This window comes from Xenopus laevis, chromosome 4L (assembly GCF_017654675.1).
Source record: "Xenopus laevis strain J_2021 chromosome 4L, Xenopus_laevis_v10.1, whole genome shotgun sequence".
In the NCBI taxonomy this organism is placed as follows: domain Eukaryota; kingdom Metazoa; phylum Chordata; class Amphibia; order Anura; family Pipidae; genus Xenopus; species Xenopus laevis.
This window is the reverse complement of record NC_054377.1, coordinates 16,930,970-16,951,891: the sequence shown is the minus strand read 5'-3', so window position 1 is coordinate 16,951,891 and position 20,922 is coordinate 16,930,970. Positions and strand designations below refer to the sequence as shown.

The 20,922-nt window shown below is 41.6% G+C and overlaps 1 protein-coding gene across 7 annotated transcripts in view; it reads right to left on the bottom strand.

The window, feature by feature from the left end:
- LOC108713833 (serine/threonine-protein kinase BRSK2) overlaps positions 1-20,922 on the bottom strand; it is a 95,064-nt gene that overhangs the window by 22,217 nt on the left and 51,925 nt on the right. For 6 of the 7 annotated variants that reach the window (XM_041589925.1, XM_041589927.1, XM_041589926.1 and 3 more), the window contains exons 4-11: positions 5,560-5,645; positions 4,640-4,780; positions 3,346-3,462; positions 3,158-3,191; positions 3,002-3,070; positions 762-908; positions 607-638; positions 309-473 (exon numbers count right to left, since the gene is read on the bottom strand). In XM_041589925.1, coding sequence (XP_041445859.1) covers positions 309-473; positions 607-638; positions 762-908; positions 3,002-3,070; positions 3,158-3,191; positions 3,346-3,462; positions 4,640-4,780; positions 5,560-5,645 — 791 coding nt within the window. Of the gene's footprint in view, positions 1-308; positions 474-606; positions 639-761; positions 909-3,001; positions 3,071-3,157; positions 3,192-3,345; positions 3,463-4,639; positions 4,781-5,555; positions 5,646-20,922 lie in introns of all 7 variants that reach the window. The other variant, XM_041589928.1, reaches the window with a different exon arrangement.

Here is a 20,922-nt window from a genome sequence, read left to right as displayed (position 1 = left end):
TAAACCTTCATAATTGTGGCATTTAGCCTGTCACTATGCTTTCTCCATTGTATCACTCCCTTCCACTGCTCCATAAAACTCCCATAATTCTCTTTTATTGCTTATTACTTCATCAACTCATCCCACACTGTGTAAGTAGCACTTAGCCTGACCATATAACCCGATCCCTAATGGCTCCATACTGCTCCATTTACTCTCTTGCTCTGTCTCATTCTCATGACCATTATCACTGCCCCGTACACCCCACCCAGCATGTGCTTAATCCCCCACATCTAATGGCCCAAGCTCTCCAGGTTGTGTGCTCATACTCCTCAGATAGTAGGTCCTGCAGCAGTTTGTTGCGGTCTCGGAAGCAGCCCAACGAGTGCATGCTATCCAGTACATCAGGGTCTACGTCCTCCAGCGATGGCAAGGATCCTATCTGTACTTTCCTGGGAACGGCCTGCTCTGGCTCCGGCTCATTCTTCCCTCCACTGTGAGAGAGAATACACACAGCTCTGTCACTGTACTTCCTACACACACAACTCTGTCATTGTAATTCCCTCCAACACCCTTGAGACAAAGAGAAAGCCGTCCATGCCCACATAGACTGATTAGTATACTCACATGTACCAAGTGTGCTTCTGTATGGCTTCTAACTGCAAGAGAAAAAATGCACTACTTGAGTGTGAAACTCCTCCTGATTCCCAGAACGTGCCAATGTAAACCAACTGTTTGCCTCCCACCCCCCACGTTACTACTCTGCACCCCTTTATTCTCACCGTCAATCGTTTATTGGGATCCACCTCAATCATTCCACATAGAAGGTTCTGACAGTCTGGGGGAATAAAGTGCGGCATGTGGAAGACCCCTCGCTTGACCTTCTCTAGAAGCTGCCGTAAGTTATCGTCATCAAATGGGAGGGCACCCTGCACCCCAAAGAAAATAAAAAAAGTAAGTCTGACAATAGCATTAGATATTTAAATTGGCTTTAGGTCATGCTAGCAAAAAAAGTGTGACAAGTGAATGGCAGCAATAATTCAGGCTTCAAATTAGCATGCTCCAGTGGGCTCAGGGTACAAAGGAGCCCATTACCCCCTTGATTATGGCAGATTCATTCTCTGTACTTCTGCTCCTGCTTCTGGGCTTTCTTCATTTGCATTGCTCTTCAGGGGTGGAGCTGGTTCAATTAATTATGGCCACTAGGGTGCTCTTAAAGGGAAAGTAAAGTCTAAAATATAATAATGCTAGAAATGCTGTATTTTGTATACTAAACATAAACATGAAGTTACTGCACCACAAGCCTAATCAAACAAATGATTTATGCTTTCAAAGTTGGCCACAGGGGGTCACCATCTTGTAACTTTGTTAAACATCTTTGCAAGACAAAGACTGTGCACATGCTCAGTGTGGTCTGGGCTGCTTAGGGATCGTCATAAATGATCAAAACAGGGAAACAAAGCTGCTTGAGTTCTGCATGGCTGGGAAGTAAGGCGGGGGCTCCCCCTGCTGTTCATAAGTATGATTGTTTCCCTGCAGAGCAGTTAGGGACCGTCTGACAATTCCTATCCACAGCAGTAAATGAAGGAAGAATTTCACTGCATACAGTCAGGTTTCTTATAAAAACGGTGCACATTTTTTAATTAAAGTATATTGGAGATAGGTTTCTTTTTCATTAAAGAAAGTAAAAATGCGATTTCATTTTTTTGCCTTTACATGCACTTTAATGCTTTGTAGATGCTTTTGCAGGCCCACAATAATCAATGCATCAGCCTTTAATTTTCAGTGCAGTGTGAAAACCCTCCAGCTGACTTTTATTTGCCAGCCCTGCCCTGCCCTCTGCCCAAGAATGTAAAAGGAGCAGTACGGGAGCAGCACGTAACAAACTCTACCCGTTGGTAAGTAGTACCACACATAAATAAATTCAATTTATCCAAGAGGGTTAGTAGTGAGAAATCATGAACATAAGCATTTATATGGATTTCACTTATTAGTACAAGGAAGGTATGTATCATTAAAGAAGGGTTTAAAAATAATTTGATGCCTCTTGTGACTCCCTGTCTACAGACATGCCCAGATTTTGTATCGTCTTTAGAATAAAATGCTTAAGAGAACGGTGTCAAGGAAACCCTAGGGGAAATCATTACAAGAAAAGTTCATTCCAGAGCAGGTAATGGTAAATGTTCTGAGAATTTTTGCAGGTTGGGTAAGTTCAGCCAGCTGGAAACAAGAATACGTTCCTGTAAGTCTCAAGACTGTGGGTTCCATTAGGTTCACGGAAAAAAAGCACATCCATATAGTCGCAGCACAATGAATGTGATAATGCCAGTCAATAAGTCTGCTGAATGCTTATGGGGAAATACCTGAGGATGAAATACAGATGAGTATATAGATTGCATGAAATAATTTGTTGTTTTGCTTGTTATTCCACCAATTAAGTTCCAAAAATGCCTCAACGATTCCTTTGAGCCCTATACAACCTATACAACGTCTATGGTACTTATAGTACATCTAATAGTTGTATATTAGGTTCTCTGAGGGTCTCTAGCAGGCCATGTCTAGGAGGTCCAGGGTTCCACTGGGATTCATGTGTTGTGTACGTTTAACCAGCAGATGGCGTCCAATTTCTACCAAAGCCTAAATTTAACTGAAAGGAGGCGTGTTCCCGATTGCTCCCAGGCTTGCTGATACCCCAACATGTTCATATCTGCTGAGCAGTTTGGATTGTCTAAATAGATCCCCATAAGGGCCCATGTACATAAAAATATGATTGGCAATGCACCTAAATGGCTAAATAGCCACATTAATAACAAGCTTTAGACTTGAGGGTTATTTCAACTTTTTAAACTGGGAAAAAGTCATTAAAAATACCTGGTAGTGTCTCATATGGCTGCAGAAATACAAGCAGACGTCAACTGAGATATGTCAACGCGCACTCACTAACGAGAGGTAAGTAGCCATAAAAGGCATTGGCTGACACTGGCATTTGGCACTGAATATTATATGTCAGTGTAGCACTTACCACAAGCAGAGCAAATAATATGACTCCACAGCTCCATATATCTGCTTTCCTTCCATCGTATTTCTCTCCCTGCGTGAAACATACAAAGACTTGTGTGAGCTCTGCAGAAGTATTCACCTGGCAGAAAAGCAGGAATAAATGACCCTAATCACTTACCCTAATCACTTCTGGGCAGGCATAATGGGGTGACCTGCATTGTAAGAAAAGAAAGGTACAAAGTAGATAAATGGGTATGTGCATTTCTGACCCCTATAAGCAGAGCTTAACACATGATAATGACCCTTCCACCTCACTTAGGGCACTTACTGTAGGAGGTATGCTGCAAGTACTGCCATGAAACTTACCCACAGCTCGTCTCCAATAGGCTGTCCCCAACCTGCAGAGAGGCCATCCCAAAATCTGCAATACGAATATTATTCTTCTCATCCAAAAGGAGGTTCTCTGGCTTCAGATCCCTGTGGCTAAAAAATAGATAAGGGAAGATGAGCAATCCTTTTGAAAGAGGCCTGTATTACCAATACTCATTTGTCTAGACCTGAAAACTTTCCCATTCTAACTTCTAAGGGTCAGGGCACACAGGCAGATTCGGGGAGATTAGTCGCTCGGTGACAAATCCTCTTCTTCGGGTGACTACTCTCCCCGAACTGCCTTCCCGCTGGCTAAAATGTAAATCGCCGGTGGGATGGCACTCGGAGTGATTCGTTTTCTGAAATTGCCCAAAATTGCCTCACAAGGAAACTTAGGGCGACTTTGGGAAACGAATTGCTCTGAGTGCCATCAGGCCGGTGATTTTCATTTTAGCCAGTGGGAAGGCAGTTCGGGGAGATTAGTCCCCGAATCTCCCTGTGTGCCCTGACCCTAAAGTCCTGTGTCAATTTGTGTATTGCTAGATGAACAACCTGGAATGAGCCATATCTATTTGTTAAGGACATCACAGTATCAGCCAATCAGGATTAGATATCTTAACCTGCGCACCCAACATCCAGTTATGTTTAAAAATCCATCTAGAACAATATTTCATTAAGCAGAAATATTTGGAGACAGCAGAAACAATTCCCTCCATTAGAGAGCATATTGGCTTCATCGGAATCAGCTCAAACTTTGGACTCTACTAAGATACTAAGGGTCTACTAAATACATTGTTTATGCATTCAGGATGAAATCAAAGGTCATAATGTCAGTGGGTCTTTTACCCTAGACATAAATTGTATTTGGCATGACTGCCCTGCACCCATGTATAAAGGTTTTGAATCCACAAAACCCAACATTTGGTTCAGGATTCAGTTGAATTGCAAATTTTGGATCTGGGATTCATCTGACTTCTGGATTTTGTCTAATAAATAATACACAGTTTAGTGCTCTTTTACTAGTGGAACTACAATCCTTGTCCTTGCATCACCGTATAGTTGTCTTGGCGTCACTGCTTTCTTCTCACCTCCTGTTCACACTTGAGAGCAAACGCATCTATGGATCCAGAGGAATCCTGGAGCCACTGCCACCTTAAAGATGGCAGTAGCCCTGGTTTTACAGAGCAGCCTACGTGAATAGACACACCATATTTGTGCCTAAAGAATCAGGTACATTGCCTACAAACTAGAGAATAAGACCTGAGAAAAACACCCTGTTCCTAAGACTCACCAGATAGAGTGACTGTGGCAGAAGTCCAGTGCTGAGATGATTTGCCGGAAGAACTTGCGAGCTTCCTTTGGTGTGAGGCGCCCTTTCTTCACAAGGTAATCAAACAGTTCTCCCCCAGATACATGCTCCAGGACTAGGTATCTGCAATACAAAAACAGCTCCGAGAATGAAGATCAAGGTTTTACAGAGAAGAGGGTCAGCAGGAACAAACTGTGAACAAACAGAATCAGCGGAAGTGAAAGTACATATCTGTCCATGGAAAGATACATAGAGAAGGGCATTTTAGCATCATGATCAAAGAATGAACACAAAACCAGGATACTGATTATCAAGATCAGCGTTTTTAGGACTTCTTTTTAAGCTTCTTTTGGTGTCCAGCATCTGGTCAGGTTCCCCCTCACCTAATAATAAATTACATTTTAGATATAGGCAAAGATCATTCCAGTCATCCTGCTATAGTTCTAGAACTGGAAATAAGTCTTCAGGTTGGGCTTCCAGGACTATGTAGAACATCATCATGATCAGCATTCACCCCCCAAATGTTACCCCCACCCAAACAATGCTTTAGTCCTAAAGGAGGGCAGCTCTGCAGTTTAGGACCCTCTGCTACAGGAGTAAAGGATGATTATAAAGGCTATGGGCATATTTTAGCCAGATGAAAAGCCCGACATACTGCCCCATGTAGCACCAATTCTATTCCCAGCATTTCCAGTCTGAAAAGTGCCCAGCAGGTGTTCATTCAAGTGAATAGGAGTCACAGGAGGTGGTATATGTGGAGCTTTTTCTGCCACCACACATTGCCTCCTGCTGTGTGACCTTAGCCTAAAGAGAAAGGGCCAAGAGAAGGGCAACAATAGTATTGATGAAGAGTAGGGAGGAGCTTAAAAAGTTAAAAAATCACAGAGCAACAGTATACCTACAGGTATTTCTTGTTTTCATAGACATCGTGTAACTTTAAGACATGTGGATGTTCAATTAGCTTCAGTATAGCAATCTCACGCTCCACCTGTTAACAAGAGAAACAAAGGTTAGATTCTGTTCACATTCTATGTACTCTGCTAATTAAATGACAGCCGGAAAGCAAGCAATAGGCTTTAAAAACTGTAAAGGGACTCTGTGCTTGGGTAGAGAAGGGTAATTGGTGGCTCAGTCAATTTACTTAACGTCCTTTGCTGTTGCACAGCCTGCCCTTTAAAGGGGCCTTAGCGGTATATTTATCAAGGCGAAAAGAGAAAATTCTTCAAGCTCTCCACTCTTTCACTTTGTTTTTTTAGTGCCAGGATAAAGATACCGAACACTCGGCAAAATAGAGGCTCCTCTTCATCACAAAAACATTGCACAGCACAATCATTTGAGATCACACATGTAATAATACCATCTGCCTTTTTACCAAAGGGTGGACAGACATTTCCCTACCCTTATAATCCTATACCCACAAACAAAGCTTTGGAGTTGTGCTCTGGTGGACTGTATGCAACTGTATATTCTCCATTTGGTAAATGTGACCCATTCTGTAGAAAATATTGCAGGACCCTGTTTAAGACTACAGCCTGTTTTGTTTCAGCATGATCATCCCCTCAAGCACCAAGGTCTGTAGAGAATGGGTTTGCTGAGATTGGAATGAAAGAACTTGATTTGACTGCACATAGACCTGACTTTAACCCAAACTGACACCTGTGGGAGGATCTCAAATTCCAAGTGCAATTCAGTCTAGATTCTCCAGACCTGATCCCCAACATCCATGGCCAACCTTACTCATAGTCTTGTAGCTGAATTGGAGTGAATCCCATCAACAATATTCCACCATCTAGCGGAAAGCCTTCTATCTTCTAACCATCTATTGCAATAGCATTTCAAGAAGGCTATTGCAATACCCTAACACAGTGCTGTCCAACTTCTGTGTTCAGGATTTTTCTGGTCTCCATGGTGGAGGGACGATAATGGAAGCCAGTGTTAACCACTCCCTGTTTTTAGACCACACCCACTTTAAACCACACCCATGTTACCCCATGTCCACATTGGAGATATCACTCATATGTCTTATTAAGACATACCAAAAGCAAAAAGGTAGATGGCACTCCGTTCAAGGAGATAGCAGATCCCACAAGTATCTCACACCCTACGCATTTCGGGATTCAATCCTTTAATCATAGGCATATGATTAAGGGATTGAATACTGAAATGTGTAGGGCGTGAGATCCTTGTGGGAATTGCAATAAAGCTGCTATCTCCTTGAACGGAGTGCTGTCTACCTTTTTGGTTTTGGTATGATAAAAGCAGTGGGAACGCTGCGGACTGAGCACCCAACAAGGAGGAAAGGGAACAGCCAATGGGAGGGTAAGCTTTGTGCGGTCTATTTGGTGTGAGAGATATTAAGACATACACTTAAATATATATACCTCTTCCTCCCCTGTGGATAAACAGCACCCCTCTCCAGCACATGATTAAACAGCTTCAGGGCCCCTAACCATGATTTTTAAATGCTAACAAACCCCCAGAACAAATACCAGGCTTATAGGGGAATAGCATAGGGAAGGCCGAGTATGGCAAACCCAAGCACAATAGGGCAGGCAGAGTATGGCACACACACGGAGCATAGGGCAGGCAGAGTATGGCACACACAGGGAGTATAGGGCAGGCAGAACAGAGCAGGAGACATGAAAACCCATCAGGACCACTCTAATATGTACTACACACAGTAACACAGTGCTGGTGCCCCATTACCTTTAGGGCTTTAGGGGTGTGAACAATAGAGGTGCCACAAGTGTGAACAATACAGGGGGTTACAGTCTGAATTTGAGGTTTAAACAATGCTGGGGCCACTTAATCTCTGTAGTGATACCTTTGAAATTTTACACATGTGGCAGACACAGCAGGCAGACTTTCATGTGGGGGGCCACAAAAGGGGGGGGTCACGGGCCGCATGCCGTGAGTTGGACAGCCCTGCCCTAACATATTGTTGTACCCTAATTAAGACTATAGACTAGTACTACTGGGCTTCCTGGTCCATGGCAACATATTGGGGAAGGACATTCTTGTTTCAGCATTAAGATGATCCCCTCAAGCACCAAAAGCTTGCTGAGACCGAAATTGAAGAACTGCACAGAGCCCTGAACCAAAACTGACACCTGTGGGATGAACTGGAATTCCAACTGCAATCTAGTCTGGATTATCCACCTGATCTCTAACATCAATGCCCAAGCTTACTTATAGTTCTGTGGCTGAGTTGAATTAAATAACATCAACAATCTTCCACCATCTAGCCTTTGAAGAAGAGCAGAAGATGTTATAGCAACAGAGAAAGGTCCAACTTCATTCCTAATGAAATCCTACTAGAAACAAACCCTGAGCCCAGGAGGCAAATTCTTATGAGGGTTGTGGGCCGCTCTGATGTAGAAACAAGTAATTAAACTGAAATTTGCTTATACTGATCTCATTTACTTTAATTGCACCTGTTAATTCAGTAGATATTGATATTGACCAAGATTTATTAAATTAACGCTTCTCCGGAAAATCGATCATCATACACTAAAACCTATATTTAAAATTTTCAAATACATATAAATTTTGGGAATACGACAAATTGTGTAGGTACTTTTACAAAACAGACATAGAGAATACTAAGGGGGTTAATTATTAAAGTCTGAATGTCAAATAGTTGAAAAATTCAAGTTTTTTTACTATAAAGTCCAAATTTCTATTGGAAAAAAACTAGATATTTTCTGAATTTATTAAAACCCGAGGGTGTTAAAAGTCCAAATAAAAAAATACTCCAACTCAGACCTTCCGAGTTCATTTAGAAGTCCCAAAGATATCCTGATCTGCACGGGGTTTCGTGCAATAATCCAAAGTTTTTGTGTTTTTTTTCGGGTGTCAAATCCAAAAAATTTGTACGGTTCAAATTTTTTGCGATTTTTTTTTTTCCTGCACTGGAATTTTCAGAAAAATGTATTGATAAATAAGGGAAAAAAAACTTGTGCAGATTAGGTTGGAGTAGCTTTCAGAAAATAATGAGAATTTTCAGATTTTGATAAATAACCCCCTAAGAGATGCCCTGGACACAGAATGAATGACCAAAGTTTACATACATGATATAAAAGAAGCTTATGGATTCAAAATGCTTGGTTGTGATATACACATCCCGATACACATCGGTAATACACTAACTAGTGCTTGTGGAAGGGTTCATCAATCATGCATGGATACTATGGATCCCGAATGTGACTCCAATCTCCTCTAGCCATTGTTCCTCCCTTCCAGTCCATACAATCCTTGTCTGTAGCTCAATGAATACATGTCATCAGCCCCTTCACTTTACAAAGGCAAATGTTTTTTCAAATAATTAAGAACAGAATGGAAAATAAACCTGGCTGCGACCTTATCTCCAGATATGCTAAAAAGACATTGTTATGATTTTTATCTACACGGTGACCAGATGAAACCAAAATGCTGTGTATCAGCAGTAATTGTGCATTCGATTCGTGTGTATGAATGGGTAGGGGTCTCTGTAAATGGTTACCAAGAGTAAACTCCCCTTCATAGAGTAGGCGTGTAACTATGGATTCTTGGCCAACCTCACCTCTTACATCTTGATCTTGGGGCCCCTTCTCACTTGTGCTATGCCTCTCCATGTGCCCCCTCCACCCACAACAGTGAGCCCCAAATTTTCCCCTCAATATCATTGTTATACAGGTATAGGATTCCTTATCCGGAAACCCAATATCCAGAAAGCTCCGTATTACGGAATGGCTCTCTCCCATGGACTCCATTTTATCCAAATAATCCAATTTTTTAAAAATTATTTCCTTTTTCTCTGTAATAATAAAACAGTAGCTTGTACTCGATCCCAACTAAGATATAATTGATCCTTATTGGAAGCAAAACCAGCCTATTTATTTAATGTTTAAATGAATTTCTAGTAGACTTAAGGCATGAAGACCCAAATTACAGAAAGATCCATTATCCGGAAAACCCCAGGTCCCGAGCATTCTGGATAAAAGGTCCCATACCTGTATGTTGATAACTGAGTGGAGGGTGGGAGGATTATGGGTTGCTACCTGGCCCCCTCTCTCTGTGGCTCTACTACCCCTTTAGTTATGCCACTGCCCTAGAGCACCCATATTAAATTACATTCTGCTTACCCTCCACAACCTCAGTGCCCAGCCTAGTGAAAGTAGTTTCGTTATAGCTAGAACATCCCTTAAAGGGCATGTAAAGGCAAAAAACATAAAATCCCATTTTTACTTTCTTTAATGAAAAAGAAACCTATCTCCAATATACTTTAATTAAAAAATGTGCACCATTTTTATAAAAAACCTAACTGTATGCAGTGAAATTCTCCCTTCATTTACTGCTGTGGATAGGAATTGTCAGACAGTCCCTAACTGCTGAGCAGGGAAACAATCATACTTATGAACAGCAGGGGGAGCCCCGCCTTACTTCCCAGCCATGCAGAACTCAAGCAGCTTTGTTTGTTTCCCTGTTTTGATAATTTATGACGATCCCTAAGCAGCCCACAACACACTGAGCATGTGCACAGTCTTGGTCTTGCAAATATGTTTAACAAAGTTACAAGATGGTGACCCCCTGTGGCCAACTTTGAAAGCATCAATTATTTGTTTGATTAGGCTTGTGGTGCAGTAAGTCCATGTTTATGTTTAGTATACAAAACACAGCATTTCTAGCCTTATTCTATTTTACACTTTACTTTCCGTTTAAACTAAAAGATACCCCAGATTCCCTGTATGAAAATCGGAATCCACAAGATACAAAATCTCCAAACACAAAAAGACTTGTACTTCTAAGCTCAATTCTATTTGCTCAACTGCCGGTAACAAATGATAAGGGATAATGTCTCCCCAATGAAACTGAGACAGGATATTAGCAGTCCCCTCAGATTTCCACAAGCTCCTTGTGGTTACGGAATTATATATCCGTAGCATTTACAGCAGGGGGTCTCTCACAAAAAATACAAGGAAGGATGATATGCCTTTAAAGAAGCCAGTAAAAGGGTTTGATTAAAAAGGTGTGTTTGAATATGGGTTAGGGGCTGAACAGTATGAATATGCTAAAATGTTGGTAAATGACAAAAGGAAATTAATCCCAAATATATATATGGTTATTACGAATACATTCATAACGTATACATTCGTTTCAAGTGACTTGCCTTTATTTTTTTCCCATTTCAAACATAGTGCCAAAATACCTACTAGTCTTCACCTATTGCTGACAATGGGAATCCAATAACAACACAAGGATAAGAAATTCTCCCAAGCAGGGGCGTAATTATAGAGGAAGCAGGGGGGAGCGAAGAGGTATAGCGGGCTCATAGGGGGCCCATAAGGCCCTAATTCATATACAGTTTCAATATTGGTAAAACAAGTCAACCTGTAAACATTTTGGGGGGCCTGATAAATAATTTGCTGTGGTCGGTAATATCTAGTTACGCCACTGCTTGGAAGTTGTTGTAATAAAGAGCAAGTAATTGTGGTCATTTTAAAGGTCAAAGAAAGGCTTCTTTTCACAAGCGTCAGCCTCCCAGTGAATTGAATTAAAATTGTTTTCCCCTGTTGTTTACAGTAAAAACAACATTGGCCAACAGAATGAACTAACAGAGCACTGTGCCCCCATCTCCAGCTAGCGTGCACACTAGAGACTTAGCTATTGTATACAATCGGGGGTGGCTAACATATTGGCATATTTGGGGTTACTTCTCCTTTAGAGGCCTATGTTTATGGGCCCTGTACTGTATGTGTATTATTGCAATCTGGTTATCCCTTTGTGGCCAAGTGCAACCGGACTGGAGATGATGGGAATTAGCCGAGCTGGGAGCTACAGCCCTGGTAATGAGTATTCCTCATATTTTACATAACCATTTTCTTTGATCATTTTGATTTAGTTTCTATCCTGATATCTAAATTAAAAACAGCTGAGTCTGTCATCTGAAGCAATCGTTCCAATTATCTTTTTCCTTCCGCGCACCCTAATCCCTCTTTGTGCTAAACTCTGCCTGCATAGCCTTCATCAAGCTCTGTTTCAGATGGGTTTTTCCATTCCATTGCGTTACACCAGGGATGTGCAGCCGAACGCCTTTCAGTTATTGCCGATCTATAGCTCTCAACACTGACCATCATCTGGAAGTTGTAGAGTAACAGCTTGAGTATAATAAATGGGCCACCCACAATTATTATGGTGTTCTATACACCAATTCTGAAGTTAAGCTGGCCATAGACACAAAGGTACAGTCGTACAAAACAAAGATTCGTACAATTCTTCAGATCGTGTGTGGAGTGTTGGGGATTGGGGTCACCCCTGAATGAAAACGAGGAGGAGTTGCATCTGTTCAGTAGGGCTTGGGTGCCTATTAGAGAAGTTGACTCTAGTTAAAAGCAAGGCCATTCAATAAATTTTAATTGGCAGACCATGAATAGCATTACAGTGTTTTAAATAAATGTTAGTAGAAACAGCAGAACCCACATTTTAATTATCTTAGGAGACCAGAATAATGGTGTAAAATCAAGAAAATGCATTGTGTATTATATATTGGTGGGAGCTCACAAAAAAATTAGAGAAAACTTAAAATCAGGGTATGTTACATTGAGTTTTCACTGTAGTCTACTGATATTTATGCTGATGGATCTTTAAATCTCATTGATCCCTAAGTGCCGAGGTCCCCAACCTTTTTTACATATAAGTCATATCACATCCAATCCTAAGGGCAGAGACACAAGTTGCAATTCGGGGAGATTAGTCACCCAGCGACAAATTTCCTGTCCTTCGGGGCGACTAATCTCCCCGAACTGCCTCCCCTGCCTACCGCTGGCGGGATAGTACTCGAAGCACTTTGTTTTCCGAAGTCACCCGAAGTTTCCTTGAGAGGCAAGAAGATAAAAGGATTCACTTTTCCAGGTCATCGAGTCTGTATTTATCTGTGGTAGTTCTATCTGTTGTCTGAATGTTGACACGAAGAAGGTAAGTATCTTTCTTTCTGTTCTGGAATCATGGGTTAATTGGTTTCAGTTAGTAAAGCTTTACTGGGGAGCTACAAGGACATCTTTGGAGACACAGATCTTTACTGCTAAAGGGCTGTGGTTGCCTTGGGCTGGTACAGAAACCCAAAACATAATGTACAACATCATGTAGCATACTTTATTTAGTTTAGTTAGTTCTCCTTTAAGAAACCCTGATGTAGAAATTAGTATGCAACTGTTGGTTTGACTTGTTGGGTCAGAGAGCTGCCACTCTATCATGCCCTCTTCCAAGGAAGAAGTGACGCGCTTCTCAGAATTCCTACTGCTTTCCCACTGCATACAAGTGGAATCCCCTCAGCTCCTGCAATGGCTTAAAACCGTGGCGTAATTATAGAGGAAGCAGACCCCCCAGTCGCAGGGGCGTCCGGGGAACAGGGGGCCCCAGACTGCGAAGTCTGCTTCCTCTATAGCTCACAGATATCCACCTTCCCCAGCATCTCTCTTACCTGCGGCGGTATAGGAACGCAAGTCGGCACGAATAAATGGGCAGGGAGTGGATGGTCAGGGCGGGAATGGGTGGGAGGATGGGAAGCAGATTGCTTTGCAGGGGAGCCCGGCGCACTCTAGTTCCATCACTGGCTTAAAACCTAGTGGGTGACCTTCAACAAACACAGTATTCCATGATAATGGAAACATTTAAACCCAAACATGACTTTATTTCCCAGCATTCTTTTTGTTCTACGAACCCTCTGAATGGATAGGATCACTTAGTGTGAACTGGCTCATGAAATTCTGTTACATTCATGAGACTTAATCTATTTTTTGAACAAACGTCTTCTTTTGTAAGAAACCTTTGATGGAGCCTGTTTATCATTAGGAGCCTGTATATCATTAGGGATTATTAGGAATGATGGATTGGAAATAAAATGTTCATCATGTTTCTGATTAAAAGTAATACATTTTTTTTCTAATAATCTCCTCCTTCTGTCAGAGGATAATCTTCCAGATTTGTGTGTGTTGAGCTTTTTCTCACTCTTTCTATGTCACTATAAGAGGAATCTAAGGTGAATGAGACTTTTTTTACCCCCATCTTTCCAAAAATTAGCTCCGGTTTTCTGTCTCCTTAACCAACAGTTACGTTTTCATGGCTTTTCCTTAGTCTTTTGAATATATATAACTATTTTAATTCCTTTCTTCTATCTTATTAAACTGCTATTGGAAGATTTCTAACACAGTATAATTTCTACCTCCATCTTAAGGTGGCCATAGACGCAAAGATCCGCTCGTTTGGCAACATCGCCAAACGAGCGGATCTTTCCCTGATATGCCATTAACGAGCATGGCTATATCGGGGGTAATCTGATTGTTCGGCCGTATGGTTGAACAATCTGATTACGATGTACCATGGGCTCCGGCGGGATCGGTCGGGTCAAAATCAAACCTGACCGATCGACCAAACGACCGATCTCCGCCGGACGAAAGATGTCGGGACACGCCACACACGGTCCGAAAATCGTACGAATCCTCGATTCGTACTATAGGATCTGTGTGTCTATGGCCACCTTTACTGACCACCATATTATCATTCCTTGTGTTTCTGCCATAGGCAAATTTTTTCGTCGGATGAATTTAAAAGTGATATTTCTGCACCTTTTCTTTTTCCCAGTTTTGTCTTGTTCTTTTGTTTTTTTTTTTTTCTCCCAAAAATCTGTGCCAGTTATCATCCTATTGCCCCTAATGTATGCCTTTCAGTGTATTCAACTCTATTCTGTTCCCTTATTTATAAAGTCCCCTTGTTTATTAAGAACACAATAGGAACAGTTGGGGTGCATATCTGCACCTGGGCAGTTACCTATAGCAACCAATCATTGATTAGCTTTGTTTAACCAGCTGCATGAAGAATAGTAAAAGCTGACTGGGTGCCATGGGTTACTACACCAGTGCAAATGAGCCCAATATACTGTGGATTTGGACTGAACCAGTGTTACTGGTGGCAATTACATGGCGAATGCAGAAATGATGCCAAACACACTTATCATTGCAATTGTCTCCAATTCTCTTCAAAATACATGTGTAATTGTAGAGGTGGTTCACATTAATGTTAACTTTTAGTATTTTATATAACGGCTAATTCTAAACAACTTTTCAATTAGCCTTCATTATTTTTTTTTTCATAGTTCTTGAATTATTTGCTGTCTTCTTCTTAATCTTTCCAGTTTATTAACAGGGGTCAATGACCCCATTTAACAAATGCTTTGTAAGGCTACGAATCTATTGTTATTAGGGATGCACCGAATCCAGGATTCAGTCTTTTTCAGCAGGATTTAGATTCGGCTGAATCCTTGTGCCTGACCGAACTGAATTTGCATATGCAAATTAGGGTCTGGAAGGGAAATCACGTGACTTTTGTCACACAACAAGGAAGTAAAAAAAATGTCTACTTTTTCCTTTCCCGCCCCTAATTTGCATAAACAAATTAGGATTTGGTTCGATATTCAGTCTAATCTTTCTCCAAGGATTCAGGGATTCGGCTGAAACCTAAATAGCATATTCGGCACATCCCTAATTGTTATTGCTAATTTATATCACTCAACTTTCTGTTCAGACCCTCTTCTATTCATATTGCAGTCTTTTATTCAAATCAGTGCATGGTTTCTAGGGTAATTTGGTCACTAGTAACCAGATTGCGGAAATTGCAAACTGGAGAGCTGCTGAATTAAAAACAAAATAACTGCAAAACCACAAATAATAAAAAATGAAAACCAATTGCAATTTGTCTCAGAATATCACTCTCTACATCATACTAAAAGTCAGTATAAAGAGGAACAATCCCTTTAATTTTGATGCCTCGTCTGCAATTGCTTCAGATGCAACACTCCTGGCTATGGCAACACTACTGGAATTTTGGGGGAAATTGCTGCATTGTGGGTACTGCATCTGAAAATTGCAATTTGCACACTGTGGATGCAGAGGTAAATGACTCGTATTATATATATTTGGGATGTGTCATACTGAGGGTTAGATTTGGTATTAGGGGGTTAGTGAAGATATTGACAATTGGGCATTCCAAAGATGGACCTTTCGTATCATGTTAGAACCCCAGACCAATGAAGGAAACACATTTTTGCTGCTATATAGTAACATTTTCCTCATAAAATGAAAACTGGTGCCTATTAGGATTCAGACGGGTATACCCACATTCACACGACACATTAGCACTTTATGCAGATGAAATTATATGTACGGTTTTGCAACTTCTTTGGGGAAAACCAATTCAACGAAAGTAAAGCTGACCAACAAGCAGTTGCCAAGACTTTGGGCTGATCCAATTGTTTGGCCCTCAGTATATGCAGGCTGTGCACAGAATGGAATTTTTAAACCTGACTAATCAATATCTGGCCAATTATCACATAACAATAACAAACATGATCTGAGAATGTTACAATAGGTGAGTTTATAGAAGAGGAAGTGATCCACTAATGAAATTTCAGTGTGACCTTGTCTTTAGGTCAGACTAACTCAACGCCCCCTATCCTTAATTTTTACTTTAAGTCTTCTAATGTCACATTCCAGTTCAGTGTTCTGTAACAAGGCAAGTGTGAGACACCCCCAGCCTGATTAGCATCATTATCAGCCTGGCCTCGGGAGGGGACCGTGCAGAAGGAGGGGATGATTATTTCCTAATCTTTAATTATCCACTTTCTACTGTACAGACACATCAAAGAAAAGAAAGAGAGTAATAGGAGGGGGTGGAACAATCGAGAATTGCAGAGACAGGAAAAAGGGAGAGAGAAGGAACTGGGAGAGCGAGTGAGAAAGGGGGTAAGATGAAACAACAGAATATCAAGGGACGAATTGGAGAAGGAGAGAAGTTACTGAATGGTAAGGAAGGCAGGGTGGTGTATAAATGGGAGAAGGTGGTACATTAATTATGTGATGTCATGAGAAAGAAGAGGAGACCAGGGAGGTGAAGGTAAACACAGAAAAACAAATGTGAAATGGAGGGAGATGCAGAAAGAGAACAGAGGGACTGAATAGGGAGAGAGAAAGAAGTCAGGTTCCTCTGATCAAGAGACAGATGAGAAAGCAAAAGAAAAAAGTGTGAGATGGAGGGATAGGCTGCTGGGGAGGGGGAACAGAATAGGGACCACAATCGGATCAGCCCATTAAAGGTGGTCATATTGCGCAAGACCAACTTGTTTGGCGACCTCTCCAATTGAACAATTTGCCAATGTATGGCCACCTTTAGACACCCAGGAAACATTGGTGTAACAGACATTCAGCCATAACTAGGACAGGGACAAAAAAACTGCCATTACATGGTCAAAGTCAGCAGCTTATCTACCTTTGTATGGGCAATCCCTGACAGCCTGTCCAATAGATATCTGGCCAGAAATCAGCCAGATGTCTTTGGCAGGCTTAAAAATGCTCAAAGATACCCCACCCAAGGGTTGCCAGCTAAGTCAAAAGACAGAACAGTGGGTGAAACATAAAGTGCAAATGGATGGAGACATAGACTAGAGGTGGAGAGAGAAGAGAAGGCATAGTTGACTCTAGTACCAGAGGGTGGATGGGACTCCATTCTGCTGTGTTTTTTTTATAAGAGTTAAGATTTACTGCAAGATCTTAATTTACATCTGAAACCACTTCAGTATTTTGTGCCAGTTTCACTTGATTGCATAGGGCTAATGTAGCATTCCAAGAAACTCATTACTAGATTAAAGAAAAAAATCCAACTCTGCCTGCAGTGGCTCATTACAGAAGGCATATTTACCGGCAGATTCCAGGGTGCCTAACTAAAGACAGACGCTTTAGTGCCATGGGGCATGGCTTCCTCACATAACAAACGCACCAACTGTGTGAAATGCACTGAATGAAATTCATATATAACCCTGGTTGAAATAACACAAAAGCAAATAATCCTTTAGAAGGCTCCAGAAGGCATTTGGTGCCCAGTCTGTCATTTTTGGTGCTGGAAAACACACACATACACACACAAAATGTAAATGTGATAGTATTCCCAAAGAAGTAATACATCTGGTTCCACTCTGTTCTAGGAAAGTCCATTATTGTGCCACTGTCCTGCAACACAACGGAGCCCCAGTTTGCCAGATTTTGCCTTGAAACAGTATTATACACAGGCCCACCATCAGGGGGGCAAAGGAGGGGGGCCGGGTTTAAAGGATTGCCCGGCTGTGCTGCCCTTTTCAAATTAGCCAGGTCCCCCTTGGCAGCACCGAGCCGCTGAAGTCCCGAAGATCCGAAGTCCCCATGAGCCGAAGTCCCGAAGAGCCGAAGTCCCGATGTCCCCGAAAAGCTTAAGTCCTGAAGAGCCAAAGACCCGAAGAGCCAAAGTCCCATAGAGGCAAAGTCCCGAAGAGGCAAAGTCCTGAAAAGCCAAAGTCCCGAAGAGGCAACGTCCCGAATAGCAGAAGTCCTGAAGAGCCGAAGTCCTGAACAACAAAAGTCCCGAAAAGCCAAAGTCCCGAATAGCAGAAGTCCTGAAAAGCCGAAGTCCTGAAGAGCTGAAGTCCCGAAGAGCCGAAGTCCCGAAGAGCCAAAGTCCCGAAGTGCCAAAGTCCCGAAGAGCCGAAGTCACAAATTGCCGAAGTACCAAAGTGCCCAAGAGTGAACAGCAAAAGTCCTGAAGAGCAATAGTCCCGAAGAGAGGAAGTCCCAAAGAGCTGAATTCCTGAAGACCTGAACTCGCGAATAAAGCCGAAGACATGAAAAGACCCGAAGCCACGAAAAGGTCAGATCCACTGTACACCAATGTGTGTTTTTTTTATTTAAACCCCTGACCATGAATGTATTATTTTAATACTATATAGGCACCTATGGGGTCCCTGACGCCAATGTTTTTTTTTTAATTTATAGGGGGGGCCCTAGTCACCAATGTTTTTTTGAAAACTTTTATGGGGGACCCTTGGCGCCAATGTTTTTTTTAACTTATAATGGGGTCCTGAAGGCCAATGGCTTTTTATAACTTGTGTGGTGGGGGTTACCATTTTTAGCGCTATCTTTGTGGCCTTTTTACTGTGGGGTCGGCGAGATTTGAAGTGGGACTTGGGGGGGGCAGGGCCCAGAAAATATTCTTGTACAGGGCCCCGTGATTTCTGATGGCGGCCCTAAATATACGTCTCACATTATCTTTATATCACCAGCACCATTCCCCAGAAGTCCTTGTTTCCTTTTTAAAACTAATGGATTGAGTGCTATTTGGCTACATGTACTAACGGATTCAATAACAAAAGCACTGGAGAGAAGAAGGACTTGTTCCATTTCTAGTGGTCTCAAACCACTGAAAGATAATAATCATCGCTCCGTCCATTTAAATGAATGTTCTTCACATTCCTATTCCACAGTGTCCCTTTGCTGCTGGTGTTCATACAAAATGCATGTAAATATACTGGACAGCTGTCCACTTATTTGATTCATTAAAATTGCCTCTGACTCTGATGTTCAGAGATATTTAAGGCCCACCTAAGATCAATGGCCTCTATCACACTCACCGATCAATGTCATCATCCAACTGGAATTTTTCATTCTAATCTAATCAGATGTTAATCAATTCAGAAACACTCACTGAGCATTGACCCTGCATGTAGTGTTGCACTATTAATTTGATTGCAAGCACCCAAGCTGACTAACTATGTCACACCATGTCTCTTTTAGCCTCCCATTATAATACCCAAGCACCAGAATGCTTTAGGGCAGAGGTCCTCAACCATTTTTACCCTTTAACCACTCTCAAATGTGAAAAGAGTTGGGGAGCAATACAAGCATGGAAAGGGGTCCTGGAGGTGCCAAATAAGGGCTGTGATTGGCTATTTGGTAGTTCCTATGTGGACTGGCAGCCTACAGGAGGCTCTATTTGGCAGTACATCTGTTTTTTATGCAACCAAAACTTGCCTCCGAGCCTGGAATTCAAAAATAGGCACCTGCTTTGAGGCCACCGAGCACACCAAAATCCTGGACAGTGCACTCTTCGGATCACATCAAGGAATCGCTTGGTCGTCAAATCATTGGTAAAAAACTTGATTTTATTTAAATATTCAACATCTTAACAAACTGTATAACCCTGCGCCATGAGGTCTGACGTGTTTCGTGTCAGACCTCATCAGAGACCTGATGGCCACCGAGAGCAACATCCAAGGGGTTGGGGAGCAACATGTTGCTCACAAGGCACTGGTTTGGGATCATTAATTTAAGGACATGGCCAAGCAGATGGGCATGGTCATCAAGGGTTCAGTTATAACTGAAGGATCTGGTAATGCAAGAGAGCAGACATTACAGAGACTGCCAAGATATTTGACTCCTTCACTGTGCAGCCCAAACATTTGCCAAAATGTATATAACAACAGATATTTTCCCAATAACAAATATATATTACATTGTCCTCTAATATTAAGGTGTGATCTGACAAATTTTGTACCTTAGGTCATTGGAATGGGGGTAGAAAATCTCTGAATATATAAGTTATCCAAAAGTGGCATTTACTCTACTATGATTATGAAATGATTATGCATTGGATGATTCCCCCCCCCCTCCTTGCCTTCAAAAAAGCTGTGTGAATAGAATACATTAATAAAATGTTTCCATTTATTACACTAATGTATGAAGCCCGGGGTCAACCCAATAAATCTGAAAATGTATGGGGTGTCTAGTTGGCAAAACAACTACTAATGTTGCATGATATTACGATCTACTTCAATAAGGATCTGATCACAGGCAACTGTATAATGTTGACTGGACTCAATTACGGCTGCATCCGTTCCTATCTCTTATCTTTCCTTCTGTACCCTTATCCCTCTTATAGCAAAACTCAATACAAAGAATTTCCATTTATATGGCATATTTTTATACTTGTGCCTTACAGGAAAGCGCTATAACAGGGTCCCCCGGCTTTTTTTTTTTTTACCAGTGAGCCACATTCAATTGTAAAAAAAGTTGGAGAGCAACATAAGCATGGAAAAAGTTCTTGGGGTGCCAAATATGGACTGTAATTGGCGATTTGGTATCCCCTATATGGACTGGCAGCTTACAGGAGGTTCTGTTTGTCAGTGTATCTGTTTTTTTCAGCCAAAACTTGCCATCAAGCCATGAATTTAAAAATAAGCTCCTGATTTGAGGCCACAGAGAGCAACATCCAAGGGTTGCCACTTGGCCGGTATTTTACAGGCCTGGCCGGTAAAAATAATGGTTGATCCCAATGTTATTTATAGGAAAAAGAGATAAATATATAAGAAGGCCGGTATTTTTGAAGGTGGTAACCCTAGTTGTACTATGCCCTGTCCTTACTGCATGTTTCTG